This window comes from Rhinopithecus bieti, unplaced genomic scaffold (genome assembly GCF_001698545.2).
Source record: "Rhinopithecus bieti isolate Rb0 unplaced genomic scaffold, ASM169854v2 scaffold_61957, whole genome shotgun sequence".
Taxonomy (NCBI): Eukaryota; Metazoa; Chordata; class Mammalia; order Primates; family Cercopithecidae; genus Rhinopithecus; species Rhinopithecus bieti.
In genome coordinates this window covers 911,512-932,677 of record NW_016823861.1, presented here as the reverse complement: position 1 = coordinate 932,677, position 21,166 = coordinate 911,512, and the positions used below count along the sequence as shown (strand labels likewise).

Below are 21,166 nucleotides of genomic sequence, written 5' to 3'. Positions count from 1 at the left end.
GGTTTGCCAGTATTTTATTGAGGATTTTTGCATCGATGTTCATCAGAGATATTGTTCTAAAATTCTCTTTTTTTTGTTGTGTCTCTGCCGGGCTTTGGTATCAGGATGATGTTGGTCTCATAAAATGAGTTAGGGAGGATTCCCTCTTTTTCTATTGATTGGAATAGTTTCAGAAGGAATGGTACCAGCTCCTCCTTGTACCTCTGGTAGAATTCCGCTGTGAATCCATCTGGTCCTGGACTTTTTTTGGTTGGTAGGCTATTAATTATTGCCTCAATTTCAGAGTCCGTTATTGGTCTATTCAGGGATTCAATTTCTTCCTGGTTTAGTATTGGCAGAGTGTATGTGTCCAGGAATTTATCCATTTCTTCTAGATTTTCTAGCTTATTTGCATAGAGGGGTTTATAGTATTCTCTGATGGTACTTTGTATTTCTATGGGGTTGGTGGTGACATCCCCTTTATCATTTTTTATTGCGTTTATTTTGTTCTTCCCTCTTTTCTTCTTTATTAGTCTTGCTGGCTGTCTATCAATTTTGTTGATCATTTCAAAAAACCAACTCATGGATTCATTTATTTTTTTGAAGGGTTTTTTGTGTCTCTATCTCCTTCAGTTCTGCTCTGATCTTAGTTATTTCTTGCCTTCTGCTAGCTTTTGAATGTGTTTGCTCTTGCATCTGTATTTCTTTTAACTGTGATGTTAGGGTGTCAGTTTTAGATCTTGCCTGCTTTCTCTTGTGGGCATTTGGTGCTATAAATTTCCCTCTACACACTGCTTTAAATGTGTCCCAGAGATTCTGGTATGTTGTATCTTGGTTCTCTTTGTTTTCAAAGAACATCTTTATTTCTGCCTTCATTTTGTTATGTACCCAGTAATCATTCAGGAGTGGGTTGTTCAGTTTTCATGTAGTTGAGTGGTTTTGAGTGAGTTTCTTAATCCTGAGTTCTAGTTTGATTACACTGTTGTCTGACAGACAGTTTGTTATAATTTCTGTCCTTTTACATTCGACGAGGAGTGCTTTACTTCCAACTATGTGGTCAATTTTGGAGTAAGTGCGATGTGGTGCTGAGAAAAATGTACATTCTGTTGATTTGGGGTGGAGAGTTCTATAGATGTCTATTAGTTCAGCTTGGTGCAGAGCTGAGTTCAATTCCTAGATATCCTTGTTAACTTTCTGTCTCATTGGTTTGTCTAATGTTGACGGTGGGGTGTTAAAGTCTCCCATTATTATTGTGTGGGATATAGCATGCATGTTTAAATGAACCTATTGGAGACATCCCAGATTAAGGTAAGGAAACGGCTGAAAATTACTATACTAGCTCAAGGAATGAGTGATGATAACATAAAACTGGAACCGATATCTGGCTGTATCCCGGTGATGTTATCAAGGTAGGTAAAACTGTGACAATATGTGTAAAATAGAGAAAATCCCCTTTAATTTTATGATTACTGTTTGGGAAAAACTTGAGCTTATATTCAGCAAATGAAATGATTGATAGTATTGGGAAATTAAGATATATTTTTTCTCTCATTAAATAGTTATTATATTAGTCAGAGGCACTTTTATTGCTCTTGTTTTACTTACAAATCTGTTAATCCTTTACTTGAATGTTATCCAGAAAATTTAATTGTTTAGAATTTCACAGAGAATCCAATCTGGCTGTCACATTCTTTCCAGTTTCCAGTTATGATTTTGTTTTCTAGAAATGATACAAAAAATGATTTGTGAAACAATGTAATATAACAAAAAGCCCTGTGACAGACAGAAGGACAATGCTTAAGGTGTAGATTACTCTTGACTCTTCAGAGAAATGCATGGGCATGTTTATATTGAACCCAACAGAATACTAGAAAAAAGAAAATTAAAACTTGGATTAGTATATAGAACCTATAGAAACACCTGATAAGCAAAATGTCACATATTCAATAAGCATAGAGCAGACTATTTAAAATAGTTATTTAAGAAAACAAACCACAGTACTCTGTGTTATAACTTGGCAGAAAATATAAGCACAATGAAATAAATAGGAAGACTGGGCTAAGCAGATTATCACATAAAATGCAATTCATGGAGATGATATTTTTCCCTTACTTCATTACTTAAGAAGTGATGAGTATTGAGTACAAGCTCAGAGATACCCTGACATTGCCCCATATAGTAATATGGGCCAATATTTTAGAAAGTGATGCCACTGTAATGAGTGCTGAAAGAAACAATGCTTATGTGAAAATGTTTATGGTATATAAGGAAGTTACAGAGGACTCTCTTTTGGCTAGAGCATGCATTTTCAGTGGTGGTAGATCATTCCCAATGTATAATATCAGGTTTTGGGAGACAAAAAAACCTCACTTTTGTTATGTATAAAGCATGGGTAATATACATACATAAATATATCTGTGGAAGTAAAAATTTATAAAGGTTCTATTAGAAAGAAAAAAATCTAAAATCCTCTTTTGATGGGGTTGATAATAAAAAAAGAGTTAAACAATGCTAGAATAGACTGTTAAAAGTTAAACTAATATATTTAATTATACAAAATAAGTATATATATTGCACTTATTTTAAAACTGACCTACAAATAGATGTCATTAAAGAATTGTAGGTGACTGATACGGTTTGCCTCTGTGTTCCAACCCAAATCTCATCTCGATTTGTAATCCCCATGTGTTGTGGGAGGGATCTATAATCCCCAAGTATCCAGGGAGGGGTGTGATTGGATAATGAGGGAGGCTTCCCCCATGCTTTTCTTATGACAGTGAGTGAGTCCTTACTAGATCTGGTGGTTTTATAAGTGACTGGGAGTTTCTTCTTCACTCTTTTCTGTCACCATGTGAAGAAGTGCCTGCTTCCCCTTCACCTTCCACCATGATTCTAAGTTTCCTGAGACCTCCCCAGCCATGTGAAACTGTGAGTCAATTAAACCTCTTTCATTTATAAATCCCCTAGTTTCTGGGAAGTTTTTTATAGCAGTGTGAAAACTGACTAATACAGTGACAAAATTAAAAACAAGAAAACGATAAGATGTAACAAAAGTACGAAGTTTAGTACGTAATCATGTGATCACTTAATTTTTATTTAAAGAACAAAATGTGTCTTATTTTCTTACATTTTATCTAATAAAGAGAAAACGTACCTTCTTTTAAGACAAAATTATAAATGCTAATTGGCAATTTTTCTTTCTTCATGTGTTTGGTGGTTGGGGTGGGAACGCTATGTAATTGAAAAATAGAAATAGCTTCAGAAGAAATTTTGGCAGAAATTATTGCATATCTAACCTATGTCAGTGTGGAAAGAAAAATAAAGCAGGCATTGTATGAGATAAATAAGCCATCCTGGCCTTAGGAATTCTTAATTTCATGTGGGCTATTTAAAAATTGTAGAAAAAAAGCAATAGGGCATGTGGTAAAGAAACATACAATAAGCTTCAGGAGCATGAAGATGAGGCATTTAGTTTACTCAGATGCTTCTGAGAGAAGTGACACTTGGGCTGAAGAATAATCAGTTTTGGAAATAAGGGGAGGATTTTATGACTGGATACAGCAGACATGAAATAGCATTTCTAGTATGGCAAAATGCACTTAAATTTAGATTTAGTGCTTAGACTATGTTTGCCCACAGAGAAAAAGATGAGACTGAAGAAGTTGGAGAAGTAGAAGTAAGAAGAGGTTGGAAAACTAAATATAATTTAATATATGATTTTTTTAGCATCACATAAAGAGGTATATACACACTAAACTTGTAGTGTAGAATTATCAAATACAAAGCAATGGTGGGGAAATATGGAATGAGTCCTCCCAGGTTTTCCTCTTCATTTTCGTCATTGTAAGGAATATTTGAAAAAGGGAAAAGACAGCCTTACTATGTAAATACATTTAATGTACGTGAAACAACATTACTTTCTTTGTTTGCTGTATGAACATGAACATGACAACAACTCTTTTTCTGAAGTATTGAAGTAATAATCTTCAAGTGTTTGCCATTAATATGAGAACTGAATATGTAAAGATTTTTAGTGCAAAGTTTCTTCCTAATGCTTACTTAATAAGAGGTCTGCAAGCTATGTTGGAACAGCTTAAACTATCTGATTTAATTTGATGCCTTCAGTTCATTTGCATTAAATAACACCCAACTACAGGAATATCATTTATTTTTATTTACTTGCTATCTTTTTTTTCTTTTTTTTTTTTTTACTTCTCTGCCATATTTCCATCCCTGCTCTGATTTTCCATTTCTCATACATTGTACACTCCACAAAACAATTTACAGATTCTTTTCTCTAATAGTGTCTCCTATTATGTAATACATGGATACACTACAGATTTTTAGGCCAATTATTTAATTGCATAACATACAAAAATAGCAATAAAAAGTGAGTTTTGCTATGTGCAAAAGGGATCAGAAGGCTGGATGGAAAGAAGAGATTTCCCAGATGAAGTAGAACTGAAGCTAGGTTTTGAAGATTTAAGTTGGATTGGGGGAAAATAGAAACAAACCAAAAAAACTCTATCAGGGAAAGTGAGGGAGAGCGTGGTCATTTCAAGGAAAACCAGGGTAGTACATTGTAAAAGTGTTTCTGATTTATCACTTCCCATTATGTGAAGGAATGCTATTTCTGCACCCCTTGACATTGGCCTTGTCATGTGATTTGCCTTGACTGATGAAGCAGAAGTATAGGTGATGTGATGACCTCCAAGCAGAAACATTAAAAGCTGCAGCTTGGCTACCTCATGTCTTTTTTAATTCTTGCACCACATGAGCTTCATATTCCAATAAAGCCTGCTCCTTTAGCCTGTCTTCTAAGTAAAGACAGAGTAAAGCTGGATTTGGAATTCATAATGGGTGCTGTATAGGTGAGAAAGGAACATCAGTGGTAACAAACCACTGACACTTGAGAGTTTCTTGGTAGCTGATTGACACCATTAATATATTCCTTTGACTAAAACATAGAGTTTGTGTCAGAGAGTTAGTTGAGGGACATAATGTAGCTTATTGTGTATCTCAGAGTAATAGTTGATCCCTTGAAAAATTATTTGTGTTAAATGTGTTTTCAAGATTTCTAGGGACTAGTATTTGAAAGTTCCAATATTTAATGAAAAGCGATTCATTCTGGTTATTTTTTAGTGATTTTAACTCAAGTTATGCAAGTTACCTTCTGGTCAGTAAGTCTACTTGCCATTGTTCAATAATGATTATGAGACATTTGTGTGGAGAGTGAAAAAATTTACCTGCATTTTGAGTCTTTCCATTGATTGTCTCCTTTACACTAATAATCACAGCTCTTGAAATAACTCAGCTTCTTAAAAGAAAAAAAGACAACTATCGTATATCTTTTTGAAGTTAATCGATAATGATTTTAAAAATGTATTTTCACTAGTAATGTCATGAAGGATGCACTGCCCAACCTCCCTGATCAACAGCTTTGGTGGTTCCCTCTTCAAAGTGAGAAAGATGTACACGACCTCTTAAATTACTGTAAAGGACAAACAAAAGTTAGAGCAAAGCACTATCTCAGCTTCACACGGGGCCAATTAGGTGCTACACGGTAGTTCACACCTTTATAATAGCTATACCATTTTGGTTTTCTCCTCAAGTTATCTTCTTGGGGCTGATTTTTGTCATATAATTTCCTATCTAAATAATTAATCTGAATGGATATTTGACATATTTTAAATGGAAATGAGTCATTGTAAATTTCACAAGCAATCTACCCAGGGACTTCTCAATGGAAGAAGTGCAAATATCAACTTCTGCTTTGAGGTTTTATCCCAATATATTCCACCCATACAGTCATGTTTTTAGGTCTTCTCTACAGTACTGGTAACCCCGAGGGTAGCAATCCCAGTAATGAACTTCCACTTTTATAGATGGAAAGAATTGTGTAACAGACCATTCTAAAAAGATAATGAGGAAAAAAGGGGTGAGAAATGAATTTAGTGTTTAAGAAATATATTTCCCAGCTCTTTTTTCAAGTGGCATGGTATAAAATTGGTTCTCAAAAATTATACAAAAAATCTTTGTTCAATAAATTCCTTTGAACATTGAATTTTTTTCTTAAGTAATTGTGTGGTTTTCTTTCATATACTCTAACTTTGGTGTTAATCAATAAGGTTTGTGAGTGGTGTTTCTGGAAATTATTCAAAGTTCTGTCCAGTGAGGTCTTTATTTGACTACAGACTATCAGCCACTTTCCCAGCAATATGCATTCACAAATTAGTAGCCACAAATCAGGCCCCATAGTAAGGTGTATATTACAAAAATGTGTTAACCATGGACAGATGATTATAAAGTTGCAGCTATTACTGTTTATTGCTTTGATGTAGTACAAGGGGAAAACATGTGTTATTTTTCTTATTAACAAATTTAATTAACTTTTAATTGATTTCTAGGAAGATATATGTTTTCATTATAGCATCATACACTGAGCTGCTTGACTAGATATTAAACATCAATGCAAAGTTCTTGACAGTACTGCTGATAAGGAGGGATTCTATGTTTGGTTATCTTGTTTAACATCTACATGTTCATCTAGAATAGTAAATAAGTAAAACTGCCTTGCTCAGTCAGCTCATGTTGCTTAACTTACATTACCTTATTTATGCTCCTTGATTTAATGGGGACATAGGAATAGATAAGGAAATAGCTCTGCATTTTATATTCTATTCCCTTTGTTTCCATTAGATGTGTGTCTCAGTCACCTTAAAATTTTAGAGTAGTTTTCTGGGGATATTATAGTATTTTATTCCATAAGCATCAAATATACTTCTTGTCATGGTAGCTATGAATTCAGTGAATTAAGTGGTCATAGATTCAGTCCAATAGTGTGTGTACTTGACATATCATAATTTATACCAATTTAAACTGATTATTTAAAATTATGAAACTCTGTTGATGAGGATGCCCAATTTAGCATCTACTGTCAGTCTGCTTAATGAATATCTGCTTGGATATTTTCTCTAAAAGCCCCTATCAGGCTGGGTGAGTAATCCCAGCACTTTGGGAAGCCAAAGTAGGAGGATAGCTTGAGCCCAGAAGTTCAAGACTGACCTGGGCAACAAGGGGAAACCCCGTCTCTAATAAAAGTACAAAAAATTAGCCAGGCATGTGGGCATGTACTTGTAGTGCCAGCTACTCAGGAGGCTGAGGTGGGAGGATCACTTGAGCCTGGGAGGTAAAGGTTGCAGTGAGCCTAGATCACACCACTGCACCCCAGCATGGGTGACAGAGCAAGACCTGTTTCAAAAAAAAAAAAAAATCCCATCATAAAATCATCATAAAATATAGATTGCTATATATTTATATATGGCAGTATACACACACTTGCACATGTGTGCACACACATATATCAAGGTTAAAGATGCTGAGATGGGGATTCTTTCCTGGATTGTCCAAGGGAGCGTAATGTAATCTTACATGCCCTTAAAAGTGGAGGAGGATGCCTGAAGAGTAGGTCAGAAAGATAAAATGGAAAAAGATGGAGGGAGGGATTCAAAGAATGTGAGAGGGGCTGGACCACCATTGCTGGCTTTAAAAATGGAGGAAATGTGTCATGAGCCAAGGGATATGGGGACCTCTAGAAACCGGGATTGGTCGTCACATGACAACCATCAAGGAAGTGGGGATCCCAGTTCTACAAACTCTAGCAACTGAATTCTGTCAATAACCTGAATGAGCAAGGACGTTGTTTCTCCTTAGAGTCTCCAGAAAGAAACATAGCCCTGGCGAGACCATCTTGAATTTCTGACCTATAGAGCTTTAAAATAATGAACTTGTTTTCTGTCAGCTGCTCCATTTGTGATAATTTGCTATGGGAGCCAAAGCAAAACTAATTTAGATATGTTTCCTAGTGGATATAGAAACAGCTGGACATGTATAAAACACACAGACACACATACAGCCACATCAGTCAAATTGAGTCATTCTACCATAATAAATATTCAATTATATGAGTCAGTAAAAACAACTTGAACAAGAGTCATTTAAATTTCCAATTGCATAAATGATTAATATTTTCGATCTTAAGATATTCCATTGACAGAAAAAGTGACTGAAATTTTAAGGGTATTATGGTTATGAAACAAGACATATTTATATTTTGTTATTGGCCTAGAAATTTTTCTATTTACTTGATGAGTAATTTCAGACCAAAAAAAGAGTTCACCCTCTTTTTTTGCTGAAAAAAGGAGAAGGCAGTGTTTGTTTTCACTAAAATGATCAGCTTGACTGATTTGTCAATAATTCATAAGACAAATTCTAGGCAAAGTATAAAAGTAAAAGAAACTATATTGACAGAAACTATTCAACTCTGTCACAGTATTTTCTCTCTTCAGGTATTTCTGCAATTCTTCTATCTTTTCTCAGAACTAAACCTCAGAGATATTAAACTCCCAGGGGCAGTTGTGTTTTCATGAGTCAAAGAGACAAATCCTGCTGAAATGCTTGGCATTATGACATACAGGAACACTGCTGTAAACATGATTTTCACATCTTAGACATTCTTGTTTCAAAGAAGGCACAAACATTCAGCATCCCATTCTGCATGCTTTACCAGTGCCTGTAAAACTGAATATACAACTGCATATGTGCTGTTAAAACACATCGTATTGTATTCCACGCTTTGTGGACCTGGAGTGATTTTTGTGTCCCTGGCTCATAAGGCAGCCAAGTGTTTTGTTTTCCTTCCTTTCCTATTGACAGTTTGGGGCATAATTGTATAACATTTTACAGTTTCTAAGACCCATTTCAGTTTCTTTTACATGGAACATTTCAAAGCAAAATATACAGTAGCTGATAGCGAGATTCATAATTAGTATCACAATTGAGTTTTAGCTAAGATTCATTCTTATTACATTTCATTAGATGAATATTTACTTAATATTTTCTCATTTTATTTGATGCAAAGTAATTTTACATGACTTCAAATTTTCAGTAAATATGGGTATATTATGCTATCAAACATTCTCATTTATGCAGAGATGTGTTTTCTAATGTTGAAGAAGAGTCCCTTGCAGGTACATTACAGTTACTGTAGTTTTACTCCTATTTGGCTTTTGGAACAGATTTAGTTTCAAATCTGTTTCATTTCATCTAATGTTCATTAATTCAACAAGCATTTGTTAAGTACTTTTATATATGAAGTATTGTGTTAAGAAGTTGGGACACTGAGATATTTGTTTCTTGTGTAGCCTTCCATAAGCCACAGTGTTCTCATTTGTAAAATGAGATTAATAATATTTACTCATAACAACATCACGAGGATTAAGTCAGGTTATACTTATAAATATTATTTATGATAAATATGATTAATGTTTATTATAATAACAATTATTACATAATAATGGCATAACAGTAAAATGTTATCTATTATAAACAATGCATAATAATATTATTACTAAACAGATATAAACATAAAATGAATATGTAAAGTGAGCAAAAACCTATGTAATCTTAAATTGTCACTCAGCAGATTATGCTAAATGAATTAAAAACAAAATTTTTTCTCACTTTAGAATTCAAAACCTATTAAAATAATAAGACATAAAGATTCAGTATTTTATAATATGAGTTTTCTGTCATAATATAGTATTGTTATTGCTAATGACATTATAAGTTTTGTTATGTTAATTTTAAATGAAGAATATTAAATATAATATTTTTCATGTTTTATATTTTGCATTGTATTGTCATTGTCATTTCATCCTTAACCAAATAATATTTGGTCAGAAAAATGCCATAATTTGTTAAATATTATGTTCATTTACAGTAGTCCATCAAAACTTATGTGAATTTTCTTGCTTTTCATTTTATTTAATAGGCAACAGACCCCGATGCTGGAATAAATGGTCAAGTGCACTACAGTTTGGGTAACTTTAATAATCTTTTTCGTATCACATCCAATGGGAGCATTTACACAGCAGTGAAGCTTAACAGAGAAGTCAGGGACTACTATGAACTTGTTGTTGTGGCAACAGATGGAGCAGTACACCCTCGTCATTCAACTCTAACCCTGGCCATCAAGGTTTTGGACATTGATGATAATAGTCCTGTGTTCACCAATTCAATGTACACTGTCCTTGTTGAGGAGAATCTGCCAGCTGGGACCACCATTCTTCAAATAGAGGTGTGTGGAAAAAGCATTTATTACATTAATTCTACATTAGGAGGTTTGCTATTAGGGTTTGTTTGCCAAAATTAGCAAGTAAAAATACAACACACCAAGCTGGATTTTAATTTCAGATAAGCAATTAATAACTTTTTATTATTTCTCCAATATTGCATATTGTATTTGATGTGGCAAGCCTACTTTAAAGATATCCCAAAAATTAAGGACAGAAAGGTCTCTTTGTAAGAAATTTTAAAATACTTTTTAATAGATTTTTTAATTTACAAAAGTAATATTCTGTTTATCCCAACTGTTGACAATACAATAGTTTATGAAGCAAAAGTTAACAATCTCCCACATTGTTCCTCCAGAGTACTCAGCATTAAATTTATTTCACATTTATCTTTGTGTTCACACAAATGTCAAAAAAATTGTGTGTGTGTGTGTGTGTGTGTGTGTATATTCATTTGTGTGGGTTGTACATATATAACATACATGTGTATACACAGGAAAACACAGAGTTACATATTGGTTCCCCTCCATTTTACAGATATCGTTTATACCCATTATTCTGTATTTTTTTCACATTCAATACACAAAAGGCATCTTCTAGTAATCTAACTCTCCTTTTTAATGACATCTGTGTATCAAGCCTCTTTTTTAAGTTTTCAACTATAAATTACAAGAAGTCCTGAACATTTTGATTCAGTAGGTTAGGCTGATCCATAAATCTGCATTTTTAAGCAGCCACCTCATTTAATACTGACTCAGTTGGTCTATGAGGTATGTTTTGAAAGAAAAAAAAAAAGTAGCCAATTTTCCACCTGCAGTCCACAACTTGAATGTTTTTTAGCACAGTTTCCAGACTCTGTATCACTTCCATAACTGAACTCAGCAATAAACATTAACAAATCTAAATAAGGCAAATACCAGGGAGAGAACCATTATGCCTTCATCTGTTCCACCATTCATCTATCAATTAATTAATTAGTTAATATATTTATTTAACAAACATGTCTTCAGTATGTACAGTATGCAAAGTCTCCTGCCAGTGTTGTTAAATTCATGCTGTCCTAGGGGATACACAGACTTTGGGGATACAAGGGTGAACAAAACAAATTTGCTGCTTTCTTGGAGTTTTCAGAAAATCAGTAGTTAAAACGTAGGTCCTCAGTACAAAGGGCCTAGGTAATAGAGGTGGAGCTCCTAACCTAATCTTAAGGCAAAGAGAAACTTATTTCTAAATGGTGAACTGAGGGGCAAGTAAGAGCTATTCAAGAGGCAAAGGAAGAAAGATTGTTTAAAGTAGTGGAGGAAAAAAAGCATGGTCAAAATCATGGAAGACGGGAAAGTGTGAGGGGTGAGGGGCTAAAGGTCTAGAAAATGTAGTGACTCTTACCATGTTAAGGATAATGGCGTTGATTGAAAATTGAATTAAAAACCAGAGGATTTTAAGCAGGAAAAATCACATAATAAAATGTATGCTTTAATAGTATCTTTCTGATTGTTAAGTCAATAATTGATTGGAGGAGACCAAGGCTGAGGTTCACATAGGAGATGTTTGCATTAAAATATGCACATTATAACATACTCTGAATCTTCCCATTTTCATTTTTGCTCCATTTGGTTTTCTGTACCTATGGTGCAGTTGCTAGTCTGTACTGAGTGAAACAGCCTTTCTACAAGACTCCCATGAAAACCCATCCTTTCAGCTAAAGGACATCGTTCCCAATTTAGAACATCTTTTAGATTTCATGTCACATTTTTTCCTTTCTATTTTAGTATTTGTGTCTTATTTCTTCTCTGAGACCGTAACCTGTAGGGCAATAATTGTGTCTTGATTCATTTTGGTGCTCTCTACAGCACCTGTGTGTAACTACTACTCAAATGCTAGTTAAATGAAGGGAAGTATAGTAGAGTGATCTCTAGAATTGTATTACAGGATCACTGTGAAGAAGAATTACTACTTATGTTTTCTTAATTTTCTTATAGTACTTTAGCCATCCATTATGTTTATGGAAATCACTCAGTATTTATTTTTATTTAAAATATTTGTTCATTATTATTAAATCAGCAGAAAATAAGAAGTAATCATTTAAGACTGTTTTTTTACTGTGATATAATTCATTTAGTGATTTTTCAAGTTAAATAAAGTAATAACATTGACAATGACAAAATCTTATGGGAATATTTCTCTCTCTCTCTCTCTCTCTCTCTCTCTTTCTCTCTCTCTCTCTCTCTGCCTCCCTCTTTTCCTCCTTCCCTCCGTCTTTCTCTCCTCCATCCCTCCTTCCCCCTCTCTGGTAAATTATTAAATAATGTATTCTTCTTTTAAAACATGTCTTTTTGTCCTCATTAAATTCATGCTGTCCTAGACACTGACACATGACTTCCATCCTTCCTGCATTTCTTTATTTTGGTAACGTCATTAATAAAACCATTCTTCTGCTTATCACAGGCCAAAGATGTCGACCTTGGAGCAAATGTGTCTTACCGGATAAGAAGCCCAGAAGTGAAGCATTTTTTTGCACTACATCCATTTACAGGAGAACTATCCCTTTTAAGGAGTTTAGATTATGAGGCATTTCCAGACCAAGAAGCAAGTATCACTTTTCTGGTAGAGGCCTTTGATATTTATGGAACAATGCCTCCTGGTATTGCTACCGTCACAGTGATTGTAAAGGTAAGGACAAAAGATGACTTCTGGTTGCCTGCTTTGCTCTATATACATGTAGGTTTTGTTTCTTCTATTATACCTATAAATATGTTTTGATAACATTTCCTAATGACACAGTGGTACCAGACCCAGAACATAGATTTTCCAACGGAAAATAGTTATGAATACATAAGAAATAACTATAGTTTTGACTATAAAAGATAAATTTTAAAGAGGCACTAAATATGAGTACAAGGACCATGGAAATTTGAGTCTGCATCAGCTCTCCATCAAGACATAACCTCTCTAGACTAGATTTTAGTTCAAATTCCACAGCATCAGGCATAATTATTTGGTACAAATTCTGCAACTAAAAAAATTTTGTAAATGACTCTGAAGGGCCAAGAGTTCTTAGGCCCTAAAACTAATTTATGACCCAAACCTCTGGGATGAAATAAGTTTCCAAGTTAAATGGAATTGAGGCTAAATTCTGGCTCAACCCTTTTAAGCTCTATGACCTTGGGGACTTTGTTAACCACTCTGGATTTGTTATCTCATTTATTATAATACCCTGTGCCAGATGATTACCTGAAAGAGCATGGCATTTTTAACCTTTTGAATTTCTAGTGAGTTTTAAGAGACAACTTAAAAGTAGATATGAGAAGAAGTACTATAAGTTGATCAGTCCTCAAATAGTAGTATATACAATGAGCATCATCTTAAACTTCCAGATTTCTCTACTCCTTCCCCAAAGAAGGACCTGTCCCGATCATAAACATCAGCATTTGAGGAAGTACACAGATGATTCTTATACAAGACATCTGAATCCCATATTGAGAAATTTACTTCAAATACAAAGATACAGGTACAAAAATCCTCAAGTTACTTTACTAAATGAGTATATTACTAAAAAAATGACTTTACATGGCAGTAATTTCTTAGGCAATGTAAAGTAAAAGTTCATTTTCTTGTTTTCGGTAAGGGAAGAAAATAGAAATTGAAAGTGTCCTATTTAAGTGCTTTTTTTTTTTCGCTCGCGTATTCCTGAATAGATTTCGAATGGAATGATGAAAAGAGCTGTTCGGAAAGAAATAGAGATACCCACACAGAGCAAGGGCAGTAGAGGGAGGAAAAGACAGAAGATCTATAAGATAAATGAAGCACTTGCAAAGAAGCTTACAGAGTATTTCAATGGCCATGCATAAAATAGATGAATATGAGTAATTAATTGAATAAACAATTTAACTTTAGTATAGATGTTTTGATTTATATTTTATTCACAGTTGTATCTATGTTCTAACCCCAAAAATGTAATTGATAATTATGGCTCAGATTTTACCAGGTGACCATAGATATCAAGTTTCTATGTTAAAAAAAAAAATGAAATCTATGGGCTTAGATAGAAAATGTGGAAAGATGTGGACATTTTTAGTAAATATTTAGTTGCAGGATCATACCATAGGATTGGAATGAAATATTGGCAACTACATATTGTCTACTACATGCTGGTACTATTTATGATTCATATAATCACTAAAAATGTGTAATAGCTGAGTGAAATCAAAGTTACATGACCTAGCAGCTTTGTTAGGTTATCTAATCCTGGAGATCATGCAGATACCTCTAGGCATCTGTGTTTACTTAACCTTTGTCAGTATTACATTCAGGTTGTATTTTGTTCCTGTCAATGATTTTTCATTTGTTCTTTTGAAGTGGTTAGAGTTACAGTCCATTATGTGTTTAAGGTGAATTGTTTAGCAGAATTTACGTATGATAAATTACTAACAATTCCATATCATTTGGATTTTGTTGGCTACCTGAAGACGGTGGGAAGGTGCAGATACATTTCTGCCTAAAATGAAACAAAGTTCCTGAAGATTACTCTCTTTTTCTTTCTTTTTTTAATTTTTTTTTAATTTTAGTGTCCAGTACATTTATGTGAGATCATTCAGATTATGCATGTGCAACACAAATGTCTCTGAGGGACCTTAGAAGAAGACTATATGTATCCAGGGTCATAAGGTAAACAAGGTCATAGGCAACTTTTCTGCAATTCTCATAGGGACTACAAATAATATTTTATTTTATTTGAAATGATGGAAGAAGAATTCACTTTTCTTAGGTCATTGGTGGTTGTGCTGCCAAATAGCTAGATATATGCTATTAGTTTTCTTAGACAACAAAGTAATGATGTGAAAAAATATTTCACCAATACATAATTAATATAACCATATTTTCCAGTAGGTTAATGTTCTTGACCCTAAAATTTTGGGGTTTGGATTTTATTTTTTTAAGATAATTCTGCAATCACAGTTAAACACAGGAAGTATTCCACTACCTTTTCTTTTTTTAGTGTCTTATTTTACATTTTCATCTTTTATTTAGATTCAGGCATTACATGTTCACATTTGTTACGTAAGTGTGTTGCATGATGCTGAGTTTTGGGATATGAATGACCTTGTCAACCAGATAGTGAATATAGTACCCAATAATTAGGTTCTCAACTCCTGCTTCTTCACTTCCTAACCCACCCAATTTCTGTCTATTAATCTTCAGTGTCTATTTTATGTCCATGAGTACCCAATATTTAGTTACCATTTAGAAGTGAGAACATTCAGTGTTTGGTTTTATGTTCCTGAATTTGTTTAGAATAATGGCCTCCAGTGGTAGCTATGTTACTGCAAAGGACATGATTTTATTCTTTTTTAGGGCTTCATAGTATTCTATGGTGTGTATGTACCCTTTTATATTTATCTAATTCACCGTTGATGAGTATTTAGGTTGATTTCATGTCTTTGCTATTGTAACTCATAAAACTTTGGTAAATAAATGTTATATCTTGGCTGGGCATGGTGGCTCATACCTGTAATCCCTACACTTTGGGAGGCCAAGGCGGATGGATCACCTGAGGTTGGGAGTTTGAGATCAGCCTGGCCAACATGATGAAACCCCATCTCTATTAAAATAAACAAAATTAACTGGGCGTGGTGGCGCACACCTCTAATCCCAGCTACTCAGGAGGCTGAGGCAGGAGAATCACTTAAACCTGGGAGATGAATGTTGCAGTGATTTGAGATCACGGCACTGCACTCTAGCCTGGGCAACAAGAGCGAAACTCCATCTCAAAAAATAATATAAATTAAATGTTATATCTTAACNCTGAAGACGGTGGGAAGGTGCAGATACATTTCTGCCTAAAATGAAACAAAGTTCCTGAAGATTACTCTCTTTTTCTTTCTTTTTTTAATTTTTTTTTAATTTTAGTGTCCAGTACATTTATGTGAGATCATTCAGATTATGCATGTGCAACACAAATGTCTCTGAGGGACCTTAGAAGAAGACTATATGTATCCAGGGTCATAAGGTAAACAAGGTCATAGGCAACTTTTCTGCAATTCTCATAGGGACTACAAATAATATTTTATTTTATTTGAAATGATGGAAGAAGAATTCACTTTTCTTAGGTCATTGGTGGTTGTGCTGCCAAATAGCTAGATATATGCTATTAGTTTTCTTAGACAACAAAGTAATGATGTGAAAAAATATTTCACCAATACATAATTAATATAACCATATTTTTCCAGTAGGTTAATGTTCTTGACCCTAAAATTTTGGGGTTTGGATTTTATTTTTTTAAGATAATTCTGCAATCACAGTTAAACACAGGAAGTATTCCACTACCTTTTCTTTTTTTAGTGTCTTATTTTACATTTTCATCTTTTATTTAGATTCAGGCATTACATGTTCACATTTGTTACGTAAGTGTGTTGCATGATGCTGAGTTTTGGGATATGAATGACCTTGTCAACCAGATAGTGAATATAGTACCCAATAATTAGGTTCTCAACTCCTGCTTCTTCACTTCCTAACCCACCCAATTTCTGTCTATTAATCTTCAGTGTCTATTTTTATGTCCATGAGTACCCAATATTTAGTTACCATTTAGAAGTGAGAACATTCAGTGTTTGGTTTTATGTTCCTGAATTTGTTTAGAATAATGGCCTCCAGTGGTAGCTATGTTACTGCAAAGGACATGATTTTATTCTTTTTTAGGGCTTCATAGTATTCTATGGTGTGTATGTACCCTTTTATATTTATCTAATTCACCGTTGATGAGTATTTAGGTTGATTTCATGTCTTTGCTATTGTAACTCATAAAACTTTGGTAAATAAATGTTATATCTTGGCTGGGCATGGTGGCTCATACCTGTAATCCCTACACTTTGGGAGGCCAAGGCGGATGGATCACCTGAGGTTGGGAGTTTGAGATCAGCCTGGCCAACATGATGAAACCCCATCTCTATTAAAAATAAACAAAATTAACTGGGCGTGGTGGCGCACACCTCTAATCCCAGCTACTCAGGAGGCTGAGGCAGGAGAATCACTTAAACCTGGGAGATGAATGTTGCAGTGATTTGAGATCACGGCACTGCACTCTAGCCTGGGCAACAAGAGCGAAACTCCATCTCAAAAAATAATATAAATTAAATGTTATATCTTAACATATGTTGTGTCTTGTAACTGAAGACATATTATTATTTTAATTCAAAAGGTTTATGGCATGCTCGGGTGAGTAATTCAAATGATTTTAAGTAATTTCCAACACGTTTCTTTCTTTAAAGTTTTTAATTTAGGCTCATGGATACATGTGCAGTTTTTTATACAGGTAAATTGTGTGTTACAGGATTTGATTGTACAGATTGTTTTGCCACTCAGGTAATAAACATAGTACCTTATAGGTAGTTTTTTTTTTATCCTCACTCTCCTCCATCTGTCCACCCTCAAGCAGCCCCCAATGTATGTTGTTCCATCTTTGTGTCCCTAAGTACTCAACATTTACCTTCAGCTTCTAAGTGAGAACATGCAGTATTTGGTTTTCTGTTCCTATGTTAGTTCACTTAGGATAATGGCTTCTATTGCATCCATGTTGCTGCAGAGGACATGATCTCATTCTTTTTTATGGCTGCATAGTTATTCCATGGCATATATATGCCACATTTTCTTTATTTAGTTGACCATTGTTGGGCATTTAGGTTGATTGATTTCATGTCTTTACTACTGAGAATAGCATGATACTAATGATACACGTGCATGTATCTTTATGGTACAACAATTTATTTATCTTTGAATATATACCTAAAAAATGGGATTATTGGGTCAAGTGGTCATTTTGCTTTGAGTTCCTTGAGTAATCGCCAAACTGCTTTGTTCTGTTTTCTCCTCAACCTCGCCAGCATGCTTTTTGTTTTTTGTTTGTTTTGTTTTGTTTTGTTTTTACTTTTAATAGCAATTCTGATTGGTGTGAGATGGTGTCTCATCATGGTTTCGATTTGCATTGCTCTCATGATTGGTGATGATGAGCATTTTTTCATGTGCTTGTTCACCATATGTATGTCTTCTTCTGAAAAGTGTGTGTTCATATCTTTTGCCCACTTTTTAATGGAGTGGTTTGCTTTTTGCTTGTTGATTTGTAAGTTCCTTATAGATTCTGGATATTAGACCTTTGTCAGTTGCATAGTTTGTAAGCATTTTCTCCCATTCTGTAGGTGGCCTGTTTACTCTGTTTGTATGGTTTTTTTGCTATGCAGAAGCTCTTTTAGTTTAATTAAGTCACACTTGTCAATTTTTGCTATTGGTAAAATTGTTTTGGCATCTTTGTTATGAAATTTTTGCCAGGGTTTATGTCCAGAATGATATTTCCTAGGTTATCTTCCAGTGTTTTTATAGTTTTAAGTTTGACATTAAAGTCTTCAATCCATCTTGAGTTCATTTTTGTACATGGTGTAAGGAAGGGGTCTAGTTTCATTTTTCTACATATGTATAGCCGGTTAACCCAGCATCATTTGCTGAATAGGGAGTCCATTCTCCATTGTTTGTTTTTATTTACTTTGTTGTATATCAGATGGGTATAAGTATGCGGCATTATTTCTGGGATCTCTATTCTGTTCCATTGGTCTATGTGTCTGTTTTTGTACCAGGACAATGCATTTTGGTTACTGTAGCATTATAGTATAGTTTGAAGTCAAGATAATGTGATATCTTCAGCTTTTTTCTTTTACTTTGGATTGTCTTAGCTATTCAAGCTCATTTTTGGTTTGATATGAATTTTAGAATTCATTTTTCTGGTTTTGTGAATAATATATTTAGTAGTTTAATAAGAATAGCATTGAATCTGTACTTTGCTTTGGGCAGTATGGCCATTTTAATGATATTGATTCCTTCTATCTACAAGAATGGAATGTTTTTCAATTTGTTTCTGTCGTCTTTGATTTCACTGAGCAATATTTTAAGTTCTCATTATAGAGATTTTTCACCACCCTGGTTAGTTGTATTCCTAGATACTTTTTTGTGTAACTATTGTAAATGGGATTACATTCTTGATTTGGCCCTCAGCTTGGATGTTGTTGGTACATAGGAATGCTATCATTGATTTTTGTACATTGATTTGGTATCCTGAAACTTTGCTGAAGTTGTTTATTAGATCAAGGAGCTTTGGAACAGAGACTATGGGGTTTTCTAGGTGTAGAATCATATCATCTGCAAACAGGGGTAGTTGGACATCCTCCCTTCCTAAATGGATGGGTTTTATTTCTTTCTATTGCTTTATTGCTCTGGCCAGGACTTCCATTACTATGATGAGTGGGAATGATAAGAGAGGACATCCTTATCGTGTTTCCCTTTTCAAGGGGAATGCCTCCAGCTTTTGCCCATTCAGTATGATCTTGGCTGTGCATTTGTCATAGATGTCTTTTATTATTTTAAAGTATGTTCCTTCAGTGTCTAGTTCGTTAAGGGTTTTTTACATGAAAGTATGTGGAATTTGATTGAAATCCTTTTCTGCATCTGTTGAGATGATCATGTAGTTTTTGCTTTTAGTTCTGTTTCTGTGGTGAATCACTTCTGTTGATTTGTCTATATTGAACCAGCCTTGCATCCCAGGCATAAAGCCTACTTGATTGTGGTGGATTAGCTTTTTGATGTGCTGCTGGTTTGCCAGTATTTTGTTGAAAATTTTTGCATCTATGTTCATCAAAGATATTGGCCTGAAGTTTTCTTTTTTGTTGTTGTTGTGACTCTGCCAGGTTTTGGTATCAGGATGATTTTGGCCTCTTAGAGTGAGTTAGGGAGGAATGCCTCCTTCTCAATTTTTTGGAATATTTTCAGTAGGGATGGTACCAGCTCTTCTTTATACATCTGGTAGAATTTGGCTGTGAATTCATCTGGTCCTTAGCTTTTCCTGGTTAGTAGGCTCTTTTTTTACTGATTCAATTTCAGAATTCATTATTTGTCTGTTTAGGGATTCAATTTCTTCTTAATACAAACTTAGAAGATTGAATGGTTCCAGGAATTCATCCATTTCCTCTTGAGTTTCTAGTCGTGTACACAGAGGTGTTCATACTCTCTGAGGGTTCTTTCATATTCCTGTGGGGTCAGTGGTAATGTCCTTCTTCATTCAATCAGTCATTTCTGATTGTGTTTAGTTGGATCTTCTCTTTTTTTCTTATTTGTCTAGCTATTCATCCATCTGTCTAATTAAGTCTTTCAAATAACTAAAATACCTAATTCCTAAATTCATTTATCTTTTATATGATCTTTTGCATCTCAATTTCCTTCGGTTCAGTTCTGATTTTGGTTATTTCTTGTATTCTGCTGGCTTTGAGTTTGGTTTGCTCTTGTTTCTCCAGTTCCTGTAGACATGATGCTAGATTGTTCATTTGATATATTTCTGACTTTTTAAATGTGGGCATTTAGCTCTGTAAACTTCTTTCTTAATACTGCTTTAGCTGTGTGCCAAAGATTGTGGTATGTTGTATCTTTGTTTTCTTTAGTTTGAAATATTTTATTTCTGTCTTCATTTTATTGTTTACTCAGAGATCACTCAGGAACAAGTTGTTTAATTTTCATATAATTATATGGTTTTGAATGTTTTTCTTAGTATTTATTTCTGTTTTTATTGCACCATGTTCAGAGAGTGTGGTTGTTATGATTTTAGTTTTCTTCAATTTCTTACAGATTGTTTTTGTATCCAATTACGTGGTCAATTTTAGAGTATGTGCCATGTGGTGATGAGAAGCATGTATATTCTGTTGTTTTGGGGTGGAGAGTTCTATAGATGTCTATTATGTCCATTTGTTCAAGTGTTGAATTCAGGTCCTAAATATCTTTTTTAATTTGTCACCTTGATCATCTGTTTATTACTGTCCATTGGGTATTGAAATGGCCCACTATTGTGTGGAAATTGAAGTCTCTTTGTAGGTCTGTAAGAACTTGCTTTATGAATCTGGGTGCTCCTGTGTTGGATGCATATATATTTAGGATATTTAGATCTTCCTGTTGAATTGTACCCTTTGCCATTATATAAAGCCTAGCTTTGTCTTTTGTGATATTTGTTGATTTAAAGTCTCTTTTGT

General features: G+C 34.2%; 1 protein-coding gene across 1 annotated transcript in view; it reads left to right on the top strand.

Annotated features, from left to right (window-relative positions):
- Nucleotides 1-21,166, top strand: part of PCDH15 (protocadherin related 15) — a 591,153-nt gene that overhangs the window by 363,499 nt on the left and 206,488 nt on the right. The window contains exons 18-19 of the mRNA XM_017861934.1: nucleotides 9,812-10,117; nucleotides 12,558-12,782. Of these exons, the coding sequence (XP_017717423.1) occupies nucleotides 9,812-10,117; nucleotides 12,558-12,782 (531 nt within the window). The remainder of the gene's footprint in view (nucleotides 1-9,811; nucleotides 10,118-12,557; nucleotides 12,783-21,166) is intronic.